This window comes from Orcinus orca, chromosome 3 (genome assembly GCF_937001465.1).
Source record: "Orcinus orca chromosome 3, mOrcOrc1.1, whole genome shotgun sequence".
NCBI classification, from domain to species: Eukaryota; Metazoa; Chordata; class Mammalia; order Artiodactyla; family Delphinidae; genus Orcinus; species Orcinus orca.
In genome coordinates this window covers 20,699,852-20,721,630 of record NC_064561.1, presented here as the reverse complement: position 1 = coordinate 20,721,630, position 21,779 = coordinate 20,699,852, and the positions used below count along the sequence as shown (strand labels likewise).

The 21,779-nt window shown below is 38.9% G+C and overlaps 1 protein-coding gene across 5 annotated transcripts in view; it reads left to right on the top strand.

Annotated features, from left to right (window-relative positions):
- The first annotated feature begins 4,835 nt into the window (after nt 1-4,835).
- Nucleotides 4,836-21,779, top strand: part of SIMC1 (SUMO interacting motifs containing 1) — a 97,621-nt gene continuing 80,677 nt past the window's right edge. For 3 of the 5 annotated variants that reach the window (XM_049707426.1, XM_012538635.3, XM_033414909.2), the window contains exon 1: nt 4,838-5,116. In XM_049707426.1, coding sequence (XP_049563383.1) covers nt 4,988-5,116 — 129 coding nt within the window. In that variant the 5' untranslated portion in view covers nt 4,838-4,987. Of the gene's footprint in view, nt 5,117-21,779 lie in introns of all 5 variants that reach the window. The other 2 variants (XM_049707423.1, XM_033414908.2) reach the window with 2 other exon arrangements.

The following is a 21,779-nucleotide window of genomic DNA, read 5'->3' as shown; positions in this document are numbered from 1 at the left end:
GTACAGCATGATGACTATAGATAATAATACTGTATTATATACTTAAATGTTGCTTTACTGTTCTCACCATAACAACAACAACAAAATGGCAATTATGTGAGATAAAGGATGTATTAACTAACCTTACTGTGGTAAACATTTCCCAATATATACATATATAAAAACATCACACTGTACACCTAATACTTACACAATGTTATATGTCAATTATATTTCAATAAATCTGGAAAAAATAATATAAGTCACCCAGAGGAAAAAGAAAAATACACATACATACTAATTTCTGAAAAAAACATCATCATAAATTTGGGAAGTCTTGGGTAGCAGCCTGTTTCAAGACAGATGCAGGATGGCCAAGAAAACATAAGTGACACTACTTAATGGTTTTAAGAAAGGCAACTTTGGGGTGGTATTCATCCATCTGGGTTGCCAGATAAGGACAAGGAACTTTTCAAGTGTATTCATATTATACAACCAGGGACCCTATATTTCCTGAGTTTCAGGCAGGATGGCTGATGAGAAAGATATATACAATCGGAACACTGTTGTACCCCTGAAGTCTTATCACTATTTGTGTGTTTGAAAGTCAGTTACTAATATTAATCACTTTATCATAAATTCTGCAACAGAAGTAGATATTTGAATTTTTTTCCAATTTGTTCATATATCCATGAATGAACATTACTTATTGTAGATGGCAACCATCCATTGCTTTTCTCTAGCTAAAGAGGATGGAGGCCATTCATCTTGTTCTCCCATTCCCTTCCCACAAGTTTAAAGTGCAGTAAACTACTCCTCTCTCCACTCCCCAAGCTGAGAACTTGTCTGAAAGTCACGGAACTATTGCCCTGCATAAGCCCCTGATGCCCCTAGGGGTGAAGGAAGGGAGGAGAGAGCTAGTTGATGCTAAGAGAAGAGCACCAAGATGGGAGCTGCCTGCATTCCCTTTCTCCTTGAGTTATGCACATAAATTCTCCATGGGTGAGTCAACTGGAGAGCACAGAAGGTGGCTGAGGCTTAAGGCCCTTGCTGGCACTCCCCAAGAAGCCCCTCCAGACAAAGATCCCCCAACAACAAAAGGCTATATGTTAGACTGCCCCTGGTAGGGACTGGTGGGGATGTCTGGGAGAAAGGGTTTAGATTGACCTCTCCTACATTAGAGAGTGCACAGGGGAGGCCCCAGAGAGCAACAATGAGCCCATTCCAAGTAAGAGAGCTGGCATCCGGACTCCTGACACATTGGGAGAACCGTTACTGAAGTAGCAACAACCAGAAGAAAATGAACAGATAACTCTTCATGGACAGTCTTGCAGAGAACATTCTTTCTCCCTCCTCCTCATCCTTACTTAGGAGCAGAGCCAAGCAGAAAGAAAGGGAGTGACATTACCACTCCCTCCACTAACTGTTGTAGCCACAAGTCCACCTGCACCAGGAGAACGGGAAGAGCTATGAATTAAATAAGAGATTAAAGATTTTAAACGGGCAGGCCTAAGTCATAATACTTGGAATGGGACTGTATTAGTTACTGAAAGTGACTGCAGTTATGGGACCAGAGTAGAATATTCTTAAGGGAATCCGTTCAACAGAGTTAAGTGAATTTCTAAAGACAGTGGTAATGGTTATAGGGGAAACAAATTAAATCGCTTCATATTTATATCTCACAAGTGAAGACTTTACAAACTGGCTATATACTTATCATAATCTATAATTATTTACTAGTTTATTGTCTTCCCCATAAACTATAAGCACCATGGATCAGAGACCATGTCTATGTTGTTCACTATTGTATCCCTTGAGTACAGCATATATGCTCAACAATAATTTGATGAATATAGATTCCTTATCTTTTAAAGATACAAACTGAAATGTCTGCAGAATAAACAATGTGATGTCTGATATTTACCTTAAAATAATTCAGGAAGGTAGAGGTGAGAGAGTGCGTGGGAATATAAACAGAACAAGATTGATAATTCTTGAAGCTGGATGATGGGTACATGGGGTTCATTATAATCTCTTTTGTTTAAGTTTTTAAAATAGTGGTAGGGCCTCCCTGGTGGCTCAGTGGTTGAGAGTCCGCCTGCCGATGCGGGGAACACGGGTTCATGCCCCGGTCCGGGAGGATCCCACATGCTGCGGAGTGGCTGGGCCCGTGAGCCATGGCCGCTGAGCCTGCGCATCCAGAGCCTGTGCTCCGCAACGGGAGAGGTCACAGCAGTGAGAGGCCCGCGTACCGCAAAAAAAAAAAAAAAAAAAAAAATAGTGGTAAAATTATAATTGTTTCTTAATTTTTTTCTCAACATAATATAAAAACATCTAAATATACATAAAAGGTAAAAGTGAACACCCATATAACGACCATGTATTTAACAGTGTTAATGTTTTATTATATTTATTTACCCACATCTTTCTATACATTTATCCATCTTATTTTTGATGCATTTCAAAGTAATTTGCAGACTTCATTACACTTCACTCCTTAACACTATAGCATGCATATCATAAACCTCAAAAATGTTTACCATTTCTTTTTTTTTAAGGTAAAATTTACTTACAGTGAAATCATATATTTACTATATGTAAACATATCATATATTTACTATATAAAATAACATTAATATAATCTACACAAAATACATATTATTTATATTTGTCCTTATATTTAGAAGTTCATAGCATGTTATGTTTGTGTTCTTCCAAAATTCATATGGTGAAACTCTAACCCCACAATGTAATGGTATCTGGAGATGTGGTCTTTGGAAGGTAATTAAGGTTAGATTAGAGTAGGGCATGAGGGCATGAGGGTATCCTCATGATAGGATTAGTGCCCTTATAAGAAGGCCATTAATCCTCACCCTCACCCTCACCCTCTCCCTGCATGCACCCACTGGGGAAAGGCCATTTAAAGTTATACTGAGAAATCTGCAACCCAAGGAAAGAGTCTTCACTGGGAACTGAATTGGTCAGCACCTTAATCTTGGAATTCCCAGCCTCCAGGACCATAAGAAAATAAATTTCTGTTGTTTAAGCCACCAGTCTATGGTATTTTGTCATGGCAACCTGAGCACACGAAGGCATAGTGTTATTAGGAAGCCACTGAAGGGGTTCATTACATACTTTCTTAAAGAGCACTCTGGCTGAGTGTGGAGGAAGGAATGAAATAGGACAAGAATAGGTTCAGGAAGACTGGATAGGAGACTATGACTACTGACTAGACTAGAGGTGATCTTAGCTTGCCTAGAATCATAAGAGCAGAGACCAAAAGAAGCAAGTGAGTACAAGAAATATTTAGGGGGTAAAAGAGACAGGATTTGTTGAGAGCATAAAGCTGTGCCATTGCTGGCTGGTAGTACCACCAGTCACTAAAGTAGGGAACACAGAGAAGAAGCAGGCTTTATTTTTGGAGGGCCAGGTAGGGGGATGGAGGTTGAGTTCAGTTTTGGACATATTCAACTTGAGATGCCTATGAGGTTCAACAGACATTTGGATATATATATCCGGAGCTTTGAGGACAGGGCTGGGCTGGGGATAAACATATGGGGGTCACCAGCATAAAAATTATCATTAAAGCATGGAAACGATTGAGATTGTGTAGGGAGAAGTATGGGAAGGTCATGAGGAACACCATGATTTAAGGAGTGAGTTAGAGGAGCAGGAGTCAGCTAAGAATGAAAAGAAGTGGTAACAAAGGTGCTGAGCCACAGAAGCCCAAAAAAGAAGTTAAATAAACTAAATGTTTAATGGTATTTGGTGAAGACAAACAACTTAATGAATCCCTTCACAACAAGGATGATTTCAAACATACCACCAGAACATCTGAAATCTGTTGGCCATTGATCTGAGGTTTTCAATGCGTGGTCCCCACAAGAGCAGCATCAACATCACCTGGGAACCTGTTAGAAATGAAAACTGGGTGGCCCCACCTCATAAACCTACTAAGTCAGAAACCCTGGGGTGTGGCCCAGCAATCTGTGTTTTAACAAGCCTTCTGGGTGATTCTGATGCTCACTAAAGTTTGAGAATCGCTGCTCTAAGCAGTGCTTAGATAGCACCTGACAACCATTCCTTTAGGAACCAATCCCCTTTCCGATAAACACATTTCCCTTTAGCTCTGTTAATACATTCTGCCAAATTGCTAGAGCCTGGGCAGCAAGATTTGGTCAATACCCCATTTACTGTAAAACAGATCCTATCCTGATTTTAACGTTCCTGCTCAACAACCAACTACCTACCGCTTCTCCCTCCACTGGGTGTATCTTTTTTGCTTATTCATAACATCTAAATATTTATAATGTCTGCTCCTTCATCGCTTCTCTTTGTGCATTTTTTTCGGTCTCTGATCCTGCTACCAACTGAACAAATCTCTAAATCTCAGTTTAAATTCCTGAGTGACATATATTGTTGGTGAAACCGCAAATTGGTACAATTTAGTAATTTGGCATCATTTATCAGAACAGAAACAGCGCCTTCGACCTAGTAATTCCACTTCTAGGAAATGATCCTACAAAGGTACTTGCACGTGTGCAGAAAAGGGACGCTCTTCGGGTGAGTATGTCGAGGCTGTCTGGGTCAGAGAGGCCTGTTCACACCTCACTTCACACTTGAGTCAGAAGCAGCAGGGGAAGCCCTCACAGCCTCAGCGTCCCGCACGGCCGTCCCCAACACCGGCCCAAGCCGGCTGCGACTTGATCTTCTCTCGCTTTCCGGGAAGGGAGAACGAGTGCCACCGCCAAAAACCGTGACCGCGGCCCTACCGGCCGCTAGCCGCCCGCCGCCTGCCGCCCACCGCCAGCCGCCAGGGGGCGGTGCTCCGGAGGGGCGGGAAGGGGCCGACGGGGCGGGGATCGGGGCGGGGCAGTCGGGGTGATGGCCCCGGTTGTCGTCGCCGTCGCCGCCGCCGCCTCAGCAGCAGTAACCGAAGTCAACGCCGCCGCTGCCGCCTCCCGGGTTGCCGGCCGTCCGCGCGCTGGCTCGGCCGGGACCCGCAGCCATGGAGGACTTCATCGTGATCTCGGACGACAGCGGCTCCGAGAGCTCCGGGGGGACCCGCTCGGGCCGGGCGCGGAGGCTCCGCCGGGCCCTGTCCCGGACCACCGGCGCGCTGCCCCGCCGGACCGTGGTGAGTGAGCGAGCCGCCGCTTCCCGAGCCCCGCCGCGACCGGAGCGCCGCCTCCGCTCGGGCCACCCTCGGCCCGGCCCGCTGGCTCCGGCGGCCCCGCCGCCCGCCCCTGGGCGCCTCACAGCTGCAACCGCTTCCCGCCTTGCCGCCTTCCTGTCGTGTTCTACCCTGAGGAGTGCGGCTGGCCCGGGTCGGGAGGCCGGGCCTCCCGGGCTCCGCACTCAAGCCCGAGCGGGCTGAGGCTGGAGAGTGGCCGCCGAGCACATGGACGAGGTCCGGGTGCGGGGGGTGCAGGAGCCCACAGCGGGCGGCGGTCTCAGGCCGGGCCGTGCGCTTCCCCGAGCCTTGGCGGGGGTGGCGGCCGGGGGGCCCGGGGGCACGCAGGGTCCTAGGGGTAGTCCCGGACCTCGAGGCGGGGACGCGGGAGCGTGTAATTGTTTGGCTTGTGGTGGGTACAGATGTATGCAGGGAGGTAACAGGAGCCCGGGCGGGGAGGGAGGGAAGCTGGGGCCTGGGCCAGATGGTGGCCGCGCTCCAGGGCCTGGCAGCCGAGCGAGGGGCCCGATTTTGGAGTTGTGCAGGAGGGCCGTTTATTTCTCTTAGGAAACATTTACCAGGCTCTAAAGGAATAAGGAGGGAAACATCTTGCACGATTTCTTTTTCCCTCAGGCTCTTTGTCCTTCTTCCTAAGGTAGTGAATAAAACATCTATGGTCCCTGCCTTTCTAGAATCCTCCACAGATATTTATTGAACCCCTACTATGGGCCTGATGTTCTAAGAGCTGGGGATGCGATGGAGAACACAACATTCGTGGCTTCTGTCATAGAAGGTGATATAATCAACAAGTGGCTATTGAGTACTCAAGGGATGGGAGGTGGGCAAGGCTTTCTATCAGGAGACTCCCAGCATCAGACTTCCAACAATCTTCCCAGCCTCCCAAAGCCACACCCCAGAAATAACAGAATTGTCACACTGATGTTATTTGTAAACCCCTTTCTTCCTTTGCAAATACTTCATCAAGACAAATCTAGCTTCTGCTTCTCCAATCCCCTTCCCATTGTTTGTAGTCCCTAAGCCTCCACTGTGAGCCACTTCAGGTATAGTGCTAAATCTAGGAGGTCACTGTAGAATAAATGGCATGCAAAACCAATTAACTTATAGTGCTATGTTGCCATGATTCAAGCAAGAGGGATCCTCAATAAATTTCAGTAAAGAATTTAGATGAGATGGACAGACAAAAGATTTTCAAGGTAAAAGTGACCCAACTTGGGAAGTGAATGGATGTCCCTAGTGCTGTGACAGTGTGGGGGACATACTAGATCCACAATAAATATTTGTTGGATGAAAGAATGGTTGACGGAATGGGAGAGCGAGCAGTTCAGATGGATGTTTGACGATGAGAGCAAATACAGTAGGAGCAGGCTTGGGGTGGAGGGAATGCTGCATTCAGTTTGAACGACAGAGGGCTTGAACTCTGGAGAAAAGTCAGGACTGGAAAGATTTGGTAACCATCTAAACAGAAAGGTGCATCGAAGGTCTAATTGTGACCGAGATAATCAAGGGAAAGAATATAGAAAGAAAAGAGGTGGAAGAAAAAAATACTGCAGAATAACTCCCAACTGCATCTCCTCCCAGTTCCTCCTCTTTCCTATTCCTCCTTCTCTCAATCCCCCTTTAATTTGTCCTTCCTACTAACTTTGTCCTTTGCTCCCAAGTGGTATCCATCTTCCCTCATCCTGGGTCAGCTTCCTTCTTCAGGTGCCCAGATGTCATCCTTATCCCAGTCTGTCGCGTGTGTTGTGACCCTTCACACACATACATAGGGGCACTCTCAAACTGCCCCCCTCCCCTCCCTTGTGACCACCCAACCAAGCATTTTGATTTGGAGCTTTTCGAATTGAAGAGAAATGAAGGGCAAGTTCCAGAGTAGTACCCAGTGTAAATCTCGCTTCTCCAGAGACTTACTCCACCTTTCTAAAAACTCTGGGCTAGTTCTCCTTTTATCTTTCTTGCAAGTTAGATAAGGGTGGTATGATAACCACACAAAAGATCAGAGGCATTGAGAGAGCAAGGTTATAAATCCTCAAGCGCCTTTGTCCAGCTTTTTCTCAAGGCCCTGAGGTCAGAGAAACCTCTGTTTAAATACGGAACTCGGAACTCCCCCGCCTCCCCCCCACCCCAACAGCTGTGTGAGCTTTGGCAAGTTCTGTCATCTCTCTCAGATTTTGCATTTGAGAACATTAATACCTACCTGGCAGGACCATTAGAAGGTTTTTAATGAAGCAATGCAAGAAAAATGCCAGCATAAATGATAGCTTTTGCTACACTTTGTGCTGTTTCTCAAGCTTGGGAAGCAATGAAATGAAAGAAACAAGTTTTGTAATTTTTTTTTCTTTTTTACAAATATTGACTGAGGGGAAACAACTTGCTTGAATTCAGGAAATCAGAAACCCATCTCCAATGCTGAAGTTGATGTTTCTGAACTTCTGGCTCTTAACCTGGGCTTTAGTCTTCAGTAAGTTGATGAAATGTGTCTGTGTTTTTTTATAACATTTATTGCTTTTTTCCCCCCTACTTATAAAAGCAGAACATATTCAGATAATTTTGGTTGCCCTAATTACAAAAAATTGAGAAATGTATATAGAAAAAAATTTAATTGCCCTTAATCTCGCTATCCAAAAATAACCAATGTTAACATTTTGAAGTATGCCTGGCTAAACTTTTATTTGTAAATACCAGTGTGCACTCATACATAGCCATGTGTCATCCCCATATGTTTTTGCAAAAATGAAGTCTTGCTATACTTCATTGTTTTCAGTTTGCCTTTTCTTTTAATATACTTTTTATCTCTTTCTGCATCAATAAATACACATCACCAATATTTTTAATGTATTTCATTGTACAGATTTATAATTACATTTCTCTTTTCCTATAAATGGATATTATGCTGCCATTTCTAAATTTTCTCTATTATAAACAACTCAGAAATTTCCTCATAAATAATCTTTGTACCTTTGTTTGTTTGTTTGTTTGTTTAGGATAAGTTCCTCTTAGAAGTGAGATTGCTGAGTCTAAAGGTATGCCCTCTTTGGAGGGCTTTTGATATATATTGTCATATTTCCTACAGAAATCGTGCACCAATTATATTTTCACCGTACCCCTTTCTCCACTACCTAGTCAATATCTACCCCTAGATACTGTCAATTTATTCAGTATGTAAATATTTATTGAGCACTTACTATATGCCAGGCACTCTTGTAGTTGCTAAGAATATGGCTGTGTAACAAAACCAAGTCCCTGTTTTTGTGGAGATTTCACTTTAGTCAGAGGGAGACAAAGAATAAACAATCACATAAATGTCATGTCAGAGTGTTAGGAAGAAAAGTAAGGAATTTTTGTTCTTTTAATATTTGCTGATTTGATAGCCAGATTCTGTGAGCTGTCATGGTTTTAATTTTTTCTATGGTTGTGGATTGTGATTCATTCTCTCATTAAATACATATTGAGCACATGCTCTGACCTTGGGTACCAAAGGTGAACAGGATGACAATGGACCTACATTCTAGTGAGGAAATAAGAGCAATAAACTAACAAATAAGTGAACAATGTAATAGAGAATAACTTGGGTGGGGTTGGGAGTGTTAGATTGCGTCTTCAAAGAAGGCCTTTCTGAAGAGTTAATGTTTGATAAGAGAACAAAATGACAGATTTGTTATGAGAAGATCTTGGGGAATAAAGTAGCAGTAAAGGGTGCAGCAAAAACAGAGGCTTGAAATTTGGAAGGGACATGACTCATTGGAAGAATCAAAAGGCCAGTGGGGCTAGAATGTGAGTGAAGGACAGAGTTGGAAGAGATGAGAAGTAGGTGAGCTAGGTTATATAGGACCTTATAGACCACAGTAAGGAACTTGGATTTATTCTTATGTAATAAGAAATCTTTGAAGGGTTTTTAGCGGGGGGAAAACATGATCTGATTTACACTTTTAAATGGTGACTTTAGGGGCTTCCCTGGTGGCGCAGTGGTTGAGAGTCCGCCTGCCGATGCAGGGGACACGGGTTCATGCCCCGGTCCGGGAAGATCCCACATGCCACGTAACGGCTGGGCCCGTGAGCCATGGCCGCTGAGCCTGCGTGTCCGGAGCCTGTGCTCCGTGACAGGAGAGGCCACAAGAGTGAGAGGCCCACGTACCGCAAAAAAAAAATAAAGGTGACTTTAGCTACTGTGAGAAGAAAAGACTGTAAGGCAAGGTGACCATATAATTTGTCATCCAAATGGGGATTCTTTTGCAAATGAAAGGAGTTACTAACTGGACCGGGTATCAAGCAACAGGTGAAGACTAAACTGTCCCAAACAAACCAGCTTCACCTACTATAAGGGGACAAAAGTGGATCAGGGAGATCAGTCTTGGAGGTTTCATTAGTAGTCCAGACCAGAGATAATTGTAGCTTTGTAGGTGGTGCAACTGGAAGACTGGAGAGATATGGAAGGCATTTATAAAGTAAATCCTGATCTTTGGATGTGGTTAATGAGGGAAAGGGAGAAATCAAAAATGATGCCCTGGTTTTGGCCTGAACAACTGGATGCAAGTTGGTGTCAGTCATTGAAGTGGGGAAGACTTGGGGAGGAACAGGGTTGGAGGAAAGATTCAAGATTTCTCTTTAAAAGGTGTTAAATTTAAGATACCTTTGGGAGAGCCAACTGGAGATGCAAGGTATAAGGTTTGTACTGAGTTTGGAAGCCAGGGGAGAAGTCCTGACTAGTTTGGTGTCATTAGCACATAAGTTGTAAAGTCATTGACCTAGAAGAGTTCATCTAGGTTGACAGTGTACAAGAGGAAGAGCATCCAGGATCTAGCCCTAGAGCATGCCACAGTGCCTGGCCCAGGGGAAGGCAAGGGGAGGAGGAGCAGCTAGTGAGGTTGGAGATCAGAGTGTGTGCTTGGCATGTAGGAGAGCTGGACGTCTTGCACGTTTATTGGAGATCTCTCTCTCTATATGTATGTGTATATATATATATATATATATATACACATATACACACATAGGGTGTGTGCGTGAATTGCCTGTTCTTATCCTATTGGGTTTCTGTTTGTTTGTGTGTTTACTAATTTGTCAGTTTTACTCACATAGTAAAGACTTTTTATAGGTTGGATTGGGTCCTCCAAAAAGATGTGTTGAAGTCCCCACCACCACTACAGAATGTGACCTTATTTGAAAATCAAGTCATTGCAGATGTAATCAGTGAAGATGAGATCATAGAGTAGGGTGGACCCTTAGTCCGATATGACTAGTATCTTTATAAGAAGATGTGAAGACAGAGGGAGTTATGCAGCTGCAAATCAAGGAACACCAGGGATTGCTCATGACACCAGAAGCTAAGAGAAGGGCACAGAACAGATTCTCCCCTAGAGCCTTGGAGAGAACATGGTCCTGCAGACACCTTGATTTTGGACTTCTGAGCCTCCAGAACTGTGAGAGGATGTTGTTTTAAGCCAGCCAGTTTGTAGTAATTTGTACTAGGAAACTACCCCTGTGTCATACATGTTACATATTTTTCCCCACTTTTGATTTCTTTGGTTTTCTTTACAGAGGTTTTAAATTTTTACATAGTCAATTCTGTCACCCTTTTCCTTTATGATTTCTGTCTTTGTTGTCATACTTAGAAAGACTTTCCTCACTCCTAAGATTATAAATATTTTTTTTCATTAATCCACCTGGAATTAGTTTCAAAAAAAGAATAGAAAAAAAAAAAGAATAGAATGGTAATCTAATATTTTTCTCTCCAGATGGTTAGCTAGTTGTCCCAACATCATTTATTGAATTATCTGTCCTTTTTCCCCAGTGGTTTGAAATATTACCTTTATCAACTAATAACCTTCGTGTCTATTTGTGGACTTTGTATTTTGACCTTGTTGCATGCTGTTTTAATAATAAGCAGAGGAAACTTTTCATTGCTCTTCTTTTTTAGAATTTTTCTGGCTAGTTTTGCATATTTATTCTTTCAAATAACTTTAAAAATCACTTGATCAACTTCCAAATAATTTTTACTTTTAAAATTGGGATTGCACTAAATTTAGAAATCTGTAGTTTGTGATGTTTTATTTAATGAAGTTTTACATTTTACATGTGTATTTGTGCATCTTTTTTCTTTATTTTTTTCTTTGTTTTATGTTGAGAAAGATATTTCCTGTCCTGAGATTATTTTCCTATTATTGTTCATTGACTATCTCATTTTTAACATTTATTTCTTTAATTCATCTGAAATGCTTTATATAGCATGAAGTATGCTTACCATTTTCCATATACTGTATTGCCTTATTTCTAAGACAACACTGAATCTAAGACTTGCTGTCAGTTTAAGAACAGCTTTTCAAGAAAAAAGAAACTACCGCATGAAATGTATATACTATTAGATGCATCCTGATTGCAGATGTATCAGGGAAACATTCTGGATATTAGAATTTATAATATATGATTTTAATCATTTGTCTGGGAATCATTTCTTAAATAATATTTTTCTCCATTTATCTGAAACACATTTTTTATACCAGATTATTTTAAGCACTTGGATCTATTTCTGGGTTTTCTTTTATGTTTCATTGATTTGTGTATTCTCAATGTCAGAATTTGACTGTCTTATTTTTGTGGTTTGATAGTATTTTTTTTTTTTGGTATCTATTCGAGCAAATACCTCTTCTCACTTTTTTTTTCCCCCAAAAGTTCATGTCTGTTGTGACCATTTAGTCGTCCAAGTGAATTTTAGAATCATCTTATCAAGGATTGCATTAGATCAGCGTTTCTTTGGGCCAGATAATTCTTTGTTGTGGGAAGCTGTCCCGTGCACTGTGGAATGTTTAGTAGCATCTTTGGTCTCTACCCACTAGATGCCAGCCAGTAGCAGCAGCCCCTTCACTTGTGACTACCAAAAATGTCTCCAGATATTGCTAAATGTCTCCTGTGGGGGGCAAAATTGCCCCTGGTTCAGAACCACTACATTAGATTTATAAGTTAATTAAAGGAGTTTAATTTCTTAATAGTATTGTCTTCCTAATTGGAAGCACAGTTTAACTTTAATTTTACAGGGCTTCCTTCTTGGCAGTAATAAAACTTTAAGACTTTCTTTGTTTGGGTTCTGTGCCTTTCTCATCAAGGAGCTGGTGTTTTGACTCAGAGTGACTGTTTGGTACATAGAACTGACCATGTTAATCATGGTGAGCATCACATAGTAAGAAAAGTTGGTATTTATGCCAGGCACCATGTTGAGTGCTTTGCACGGATTAACTCATGTAATCTTCACTGCAACCCTATGAGGTGTAGGTACTATTATTATCCCTATTTGATAGATGAGGAAACTGAGGTAGGTTCAACCAGGTGCTAACTGATAGAGCAGATTTACCACCACTAGTGTCAGTCTTGAAAATCCTGGGGTGAACTTGCAAACCTCTCACCATGTTTCCAAAGGAACATCCTCTGGGGATGCTGGAAATAGTTAAGTGGAAAAAAGCAAATTGCAAAGTATAATTCTATTTTTCAAATGTGTGTTTTTATCAGAATAGACTCACCAGTGTTTTTTAATCCAAAAATTATTTTTTAAACCCTATCATGTACTTTAAAAATACTTTTTAAATCACTTTCTCTTTCTCAACCCCTTCTCCCCAAAATTGCAAGTTCCCTGCTGGACACAGCCACATACTTAATGCGTCAAACATAGTAGGTGCTCATTAATTATTTATTCAGGGAGAAACAGAATTCTTATTATTGGTTTTCTAAGGAATCCTTTCCTCCTGAGATAAGTTATGTCAAAATACCCTCTGCGATGGGAGAACCAGGGGATAAATAATGGCTTCCAACCCAAGCTAATTTTTTATAAAGATTTTTGGAACTAAAACTATGGATATGTTTTAGAGTAGAAGGCAAAATTCACCTACATTTTTAATTTAAAACATCAGATGTCAAACTATTGATAATTTGGATCTTAAATCAAGGTCGGCTCCCATGTAAGCCTGCAGATCACTTGCCCCGTTCCCCCTTAACAGCTTTATTAAGATATAATTCCGGGCTTCCCTGGTGGCGCAGTGGTTGAGAGTCCGCCTGCCGATGCAGGGGACACGGGTTCGTGCCCCGGTCCGGGAAGATCTCACATGCCGTGGAGCGGCTGGGCCCGTGAGCCATGGCCGCTGAGCCTGCGCGTCCGGAGCCTGTGCTCCGCAACGGGAGAGGCCACAACAGTGAGAGGCCCATGTACCCAAAAAAAAAAAAAAAAAAAAAAAAAAAAGATATAATTCCATACCATACATAAAATTTGCCCTTAAAATTTCCTGAGTAGTTTAACAATCACCATTGTTTTAGATTTTAGAACATTTTCTTCACTCCAGAAGGAAACCCTATAGTCTCCAGTGGGTTCTCGGGGTTTTTTTTTTAAGGTATACAATTTGTGTCATTTAAAAAATAAAATATCCCCATTTTAAATTATAAAAATTATTTTAAAATTTTAAAGAGGCAAAAAACTCAGGACATCAGAAAGAATGCACCCCTGTCCATTCCCGCTCTCCAGAGATAACTAATAGTTTTCTCTGTGTATGTACACAAACATACCTAAATGTCTAATTTTTTTCCCAGTGGAGTCATAATAATTTTTTAAACCACTTAATATATTTTAGGCATTTAAAAAAAATATTGGTACCTCATTCAGACTATTGTCCACTTTGTTTACCATGGTATTCCCAGTGCATAACATGGTTCCTGGCACACAGTGAGTATTCATTCAATAAATATTTTATCAGCTGCATGTTATTCTCATATAAAAAATGCCATAATTTATTTAACCAGTCCCTTATTTTTATTTATTTATTTTAACATCTTTATTGGAGTATAATTGCTTTACAATGTTGTGTTAGTTTCTGCTGCATAACAAAGTGAATCATCTATACATATACATATACCTCTATATCTCCTCCCTCTTGCGTCTCCCTCCCACCCTCCCTATCCCACTCCTCTAGGTGGTTATAAAGCACCGAGCTGATCTCCCTGTGTTATGCGGCTGCTTCCCACTAGCTGTCTATTTTACATTTGGTAGTATATATAAGTCCATGCCACTCTCACTTCGTCACAGCTTATCCTTCCCCCTCCCCATGTCCTCAAGTCCATTCTCTACATCTGCATCTTTATTCCTATCCTGCCCCTAGTTTCTTCAGAACTTTTTTTTTTTTTAGATTCCATATATATGTGTTAGCATACGGTATTTATTTTTCTCCTTCTGAACCTCTCCCTTATTGATTTTAATTTTTTTGCTATTACAGACTGTGATGTGATGAACTCTCTTGCATGGTCATAAGAATATGTTTTTAGGACAAGTTCCTTACAATGGAATTCTGGAGTTAAAGAGTAATAAGTATTTATAATTTTAATGTATACCACTGTTGTGGACATAATGTCATTCTTTGTGCGATCCTAGTGTCTGAAACCCAGAACTATGTTTGTAAAACTCCCACCTTTGGAGATACAGTCTATTTCCTCCTAAAAAAAAAAGCTGAAATGCCAGATACTCACATTCCCGGACTCCCTTGCACCTAATGCTTGGACATAGAACCTAGATTATACCAGTCAGAAGTACTTTTTCCAGACTTTGAATTGGAAGCTGGTGATGGAAAAAGCAGGGTAAGGTAGACTCCATTTTGGTGAGACAGCAGCAGCAATGGCAATTACATGTAGCAGTAGGGTACAGGGTATAGCTGGCCATGGAAGCTGTGGTGTTTGTGCCCACTGACAGTGATAATCGCATATTCAGTTGTGCACTATGGTTTAGAGCATCAGTTTTGGCTGTGTAGACTCCAAACTTGGTTCTCAGGTTCTCTAGATTCTAGGAGCTACCCTTTTTCTTGCAACTAAGATCACTAGTTGATATATAACCACCAAATTATACTTCAAAATGGATGTAATATATATTCTTATGTGGACAGTGTTTAAGAATACCTGTTTTCTTATACTTTGGCAAACCTGGATATTATCAAATTTCTTAGATTTGTGCCAAATGTAATGGTCTAACTTTTCAATTGCATAGAATTTTGCTGAAAGGAAAAACTCCTCTCAAATAATGAGTTAACTCATTTAATACTATTGAATGATCTACCCAATTATGTGTAAAACTACCTGTGTCATAAACTAAGTTTCCAGATAATTCGGGGCCTATTTTCTACATATTTTAATTACTGTAGCTCTGAAGTTGTCTTGATATTTGGTAGTGCAAAGCCTCCTTATTTGTCTTTTGTTTTCCCTTTAAGTTATTCTTGAGCCTTTCCACTTTCAAAGGAATGTTTGAATCATCTTACTCATTCCTTTAAAAAATACCATTTTTGTTTGGAATTTATTAAATTTATAGGGTAATTTGGGGATAACCAACACTTTTTAAACTTTAAATTTTTGTTATAAAAGATATATGAATAGACTCTCTGAATAGACCTATATCTATTAAAGAAATTGAATCAATAATTAATAACCTTCCAAATCAGAAAACACCAGGCTCAGATGGGTTCACTGGTATATTCCACTAAACATTTAAGGAAGAAATTATTAACAGTTCTCTACAGAAGATAGCAGCAGGGGGAATACTCATTCTCTGAGGCCAGCATTACCCTAATACCCTAAAACCAGACAAAGACATTACAAGAAAAGAAAACTACAGACTAATAGCTCTCATTGAACATAGATACAAAAACCCTTAACAAAATATTAGCAATTGAATCCAACAATGTATAAAAAGAATTATACACCACGACCAAGAGGAATTTATTCCAGGTATGCAAATCTGGTTCAACATTTGAAAACCAACTAATGTCATCCACCACATCAACAGGCTAAAGAAGAAATTTTTTCTTCATATGATCATATTAGTAGATGCAGAAAAACCATCTGACAAAATCCAACACCTATTCATGGTAAAAAAGAAAGAAAAGAAAAAAAACCTCAGCAAACTAGGATTAAAGAGGAAACTTCCTCACCTTGATAAAGAACAACTACAAAAAACCTCTGATACTTAATGGTAAGAAACTTAAAATTTTCCCACTAAGATCAGGAGCAAGGCAAGGACATCCTCTCTCACCAGTGCTTTTCAGTATTGTACAGGAAGTCCTAACTAATGCTATTAGACAAGAAAAAGTATACAGATTAGGAAAGAAGAAATAAAATTGTCTTTACTCACATGTCATAATCACCTATGTAGGAAAAAATCCAAAAGAATTAACACCAACAACAACGAAAACTAATAAGCGATAATAGCAAGACTGTAGGATGCAAGGTCAGCTTACAAAAGTCAGTCACTTTCCTGTATACCAGCAGTGAACAAGTGGAATTTGAAATTAAAAACATATTACCATTTACATTAAAACCTAAAAAAATGAAATACTTAAGTATAAATCTCATAAAACATGTACAAGATCTATGTGAGGAAAACTATAAAACTGATAAAATATATCAAAGAAGAAATAAATAAATGGAGATATATTCCGTGTTCATAGAAAGGAAGACTCAGTATTGTCAGGATGTCAGTTCTTATGAACCAGATCTATAGATTCAATACACTCCCAATCAAGATCCTAGCAAGTTATTTTGTGGATATCAGTAAACTGATTAAGGTTTATATGGAGAAGCAATAGCCAACTAAATATTGAAGGAGAAGAACAAAGTCAGAGGACTGTCACTACCTGACTTCAAGACTTACTACAAGCTACAGTAATCAAAACAGTGTGGTATTGATGAAAGAATAGACAAATAGATCAGTGGAACAGAATAAAAAGCCCTGAAATAGACCCACGTTACTATAGTCCACTGATCTTTGACAAAGGAGCAAAAGATAGTCTTTTCAACAAACGGTGCTGCAACAACGACATTCACATGCAAACAAATGAATCTAGACACAGACCTTACAACTTTCATAAAAATTAACTCAAAATGGATCATAGACCTAAACATAAGATGCAAAACTGTAAAATTCTCAGAAGATAGCATAGGAGAAAACCTAGATGACTTTGGGTTTGGCAGTGATGTTTTAGATACAACACCAAGGACATGATCTATGGAAGAAATAATTGCTAAGCTGGACTTCACTACTACTAAAAACTTCTCTGTGAAAGACAAGAGAATGAGAAGATAAGCCACAGACTGGAAAAAAATATTGCAAAAGACACATCTGATAAAGGACTGCTTTGAAAATATGCAAAGAGTTCTTAAAACTCAACAATAAACAACCTGATTAAAAAATGGACAAAGGACATAAACAGATACGTCATCAAAGAAGATATATAGATGTCAAATAAGTGTATGAAAAGATGTTCAACATCATGTGCCATTAGGGAATTGCAAATTAAAATAACAATGAAATATTACTACATTTGGATTTTAGACTACCCAAAATCCAAAACAAACACCAAATGCTGGTGAGGATGTGGAATAATGGAATTCTCACTCATTACTGGTGGGAATGCAAAATGGTACAGCAAATTTGGAAGACAGTTGGGCAGTTTTTTACAAAACTAAATGTGTTCTTACCATAAAAACCAGCAATTGTGCTCCTTGGTATTTACCCAGATGAATTGTAACTTATGTCCACACAGAAAACCGAATACAGATGTTTATATCAGCTTCGTTCATAATTGCCGAAACTTGGAAGCAACTAAGATGTCCTTCAATAAGTGAATAGATAAGTAAACTGTGGTACATCCAGATGGTGGAATATTATTCAGCACTAAAAGGAAATAAGCTATCAAGCCATGAAAATACTTGGTGTAAACTTCAATGGCTTTTTTCACTTAGTAATACGTAATCTGAAAAGACTACATACTGTATGATTCCAACAATGCGACATTCTGGAAAAGTGAAAACTGTGGAGACAGTGAAAAGATTACTGGCTGCCAGGGGTTAATGGAGAGGGAGACCTGAATAAGCAAAGTGCAGGATTTTTCAGGCAGTGAAACTATTCTGTATGGTACTACAATGGTTACACATGTCATTATACATTTGTCAAAACCCATAAAATGTACAGCACCAAGAGTAAACCCTTAATGTAAACTATGGGCTTTGGGTGTTGATAATGTGTCAGTGTAGGTTCATCAGTTGTAACTTATATACCACCGTGATGCTGATATTGGGGGAGGTTGTGCATATGTGGGGAGAGGGGATATATGGGAACACTCTACTTTCTGCTCAGTTTTTCTGTGAACCTAAAACTGCTCCAAAAAGTAAAGTTTATTAATTAAAAAAAAAAAACTTACATGTACCAGTCCAAAAAATTCAAATACTAGAGAATGGTATACGATGAAAATTAGGGTAGTGTTAGCCCCCAGCTCATTATTTTCCAGAGTTTTTCTGGGTTTTGTCACATTTCTCTTTTTTTTTTAAGTTATTTATTTAAAATTTTAGCTTTATTGAGGTATAATTGACAAAATTGTAAGATATTTAAAGTGTATGTCATGGTGATTTGATATGCATATGCATTGTGAAAGGATTCCTCCCATCTAGTTAATTAACAAAGTTTTTAATTTTTAACCAAAGTTTCACACATTATCAATGAACTTTAGTGTCATGTCACATTTTCTAAAAATCCTCATCATTTTTTTATTGAGGTATAATTGACATATACCATTATATTAGTTTCAGATGTACAACATAATGATTCAGTATTTGTATACACTGCAAAATGACCTCCTTAATAAATCTAGTTACCATCATTCACCGTACAGAGTTACAAAGAAAATTTTTTTCTTGTGATGAGAATTTTTTTAAGATTTACTCTCTTGGCAACTTTCAAATATGCCCTGCAATATTATTGATATATTATTATAATACATTATAATTTATAATATTATTATATAACATATAATATATTATAAAAATAATAATATATTATAAAATTGATATAATTACTATGCTAAACATTACATCCCAATAACTTATTTTATAAGTGGAAGTTTATACCTCTTGACCCTGTTCACCCATTTTGCCCACCCTCACAACCCTCCCGGCAAACACCATTCTGTTCTCTGTACCTGTGAATTTCGTATTGTGTGTTTGTTTTTCTTTTTAGGTTCCATGTATAAGTGAAATCATATGGTATTTGTCTTTCTCTGTCTGACTTATTTCACTTAGCATGATACCCTCTAGGTCCATCCATGTTGTCACAAATGGCAAAATTTCATACTTTTGTATGGCTGAGTAGTATTCTATTGTATATATATATGTATTTATATATATATACTATACACACACACACACACTACATATTTATCTGGTCATCCATCAATGGACGCTTAGGTTGTTTCCATTTCTTGGCTATTGCAACTAATGCTGCAGTGAACATAGTGATGCATATATCTTTTCAAATTAGTGTTTTCATTTTCTTCAGATAAATACCCAGAAGTAGAATTGCTGGATGGATCACATGTTCTATTTTTAATTTGGGGGGGAACTTCCATACTGTTTTCCATAGCAGCTGTACCAATTTACATTCCCACTAACAGTGCACAAGGGTGCCCTTTTCTCCACATCCTTGCCAACCCTTGTCATCTCCTGTCTTTTTGATAAGAGCCACTGTAACAGGTATGAGGTAATAGTTCATTGTGGTTTTGATTTGCATTTCCCTGATGATTAGTGATGTTGAGCATCTTTTCATGTGTCTGTTGGCCATCTATATGTCTTCTTTGGGAAAATGTCTATTTAGGTCCTCTGTCCATTTCTTAATCAGATATTTGGTTTTTTGTTATTGAGTTGTATGAGTTCTTTATATATTTTGGATATTACTCTTTTATCAGATGCATGATTTGCAAATATTTTCTCTCACTCAGTAGGTTGCCTTTTCATTTTGCTGATGGTTTCCTTTGCTGTGCAGAAGCTTTTTAGTTTGATGTAGTCCCACTTGTTTATTTTTGCATTTGTTGCCTTTGCTTTTGGAATCAGATACAAAAATAATCACCAAGACCAATGTCAAGGAGCTTACCACCTATGTTTTCTTCTACGAGTTTTGTGGTTTCGAGTCTTCCATTCAGGTCTCTAATCCATTTTCAGTTAATTTCTGTGTATGGTGATAGTATCAATAGTCTAGTTTCATTCTTTTACTTGTGGCTGTCTAGTTTTCCTAGCACCATTTATTAAAGAGACTGTCCCTTCCCCATTGTACAGTCTTACCTCTTTTCATAAATTAATTGACCATATGTATGTGGGTTTGTTTCTGGGATCTCTATTTTTTTAATTGATCCATGTGTCGGTTTGTATGCCAAAATCATACTGAGTTTGAAATCAGGGAGTGCAATGCCTTCAGCTTTGTTCTTCTTTCTTAAGACTGCTTTGGCTATTTGGGGTCTTTTGTGGTTCCATACAAATTTTAGGATTCTTTGTTCTATTTCTCTGAAATGTGCCATCAGGATTTTGATGAGGATTGCATTGAATCTGTAGATTGCTTTGGGTAATATGGGCATTTTAACAATATTAATTGTTCCAAACCATGAGCATGAAACATCTTTCCATTCATTTGTGTTTTCTTCAATTTCTTTCATCAGTGTCTTATAGTTTTCAGTGTGTAGGTCTTTTACCTCCTTGGTTAATTTTATTCATAGGTATTTTATTCTTTTTGATAAAATTGTAAATGGGATTGTTTTCTTTTTTGATAGTTCATTGTGTAGAAATACAGATTTTTGTATATTTATTTTGTACTTTGCAACTTTCCTGAATTTATTAGTTCTTAACAGTTTATTGGTGGAGTTATCATACTTTATATAATATATTGTCCACAAATACTGCCATTTATTTCTGTGTCTTGCCTAATTGCTCTGGCTAGGACTTCCAATGCTATGTGGAATAAAAGTGACAAGAGTGGACATCCTTGTCTTATTCCTGATCTTAGAGGAAAAACTTTCAGCTTTTCACCATTGAGTATGATGTTAGCTGTGGCCTTATCATATATGGCCTTTACTATGTTGAGGTATGTTTCCATCTCTACCCACTTTATTGAGAGTTTTTGTCATAAATGGATGCTGAATTTTGTCAAATGCTTTTTCTGCAACTATTGATATAATCATGATTTTTATCCTTTGTTAATGTGGTATACCATGTTAATTGAATTGTGGATGGTGAACCATCCTTTCATTCCTGGACTAAATCCCACTTGATCATGGTGTATGATCCTTTTAATGTATTGTTGGATTCGGTTTGCTAGGATTTCTGCATCTATGTTCATCAGTGATATTGGCCTGAAATTTTCTTTTTTTGTGGTATTCTTGTCTGGTTTTGGTATCAAGGCCATTCTCGCCTTGTAAAATGAGTTTGGAAGAATTCCTTCCTCTTCAGTTTTCTGGAAGAGTTTGAGAAGGATAGTTATTAAATCTTATTTAAATATTTGGTAGAATTCACCAAAGAAGCCATGACCCTGGACTTTTGTTTGGGGTGAGGGGCAGTTTTTGACTACTGATTCAATCTCTTTATTAGTAATCTGTCAATTCAGATTTTTTATTTTTTCATGATTCAGTCTTGGAAATTGTATGTTTCTAGGAGTTTATCCATTTCTTCTAGGTTGTCCAATTTTTTAGCATATAATTGCTCTTAGTAGTCTTTTATGATCCTGTGTATTTCTGTGATATCAGTTGTAACTTCTCTTTCATTTCTGATTTTATTCATTTGA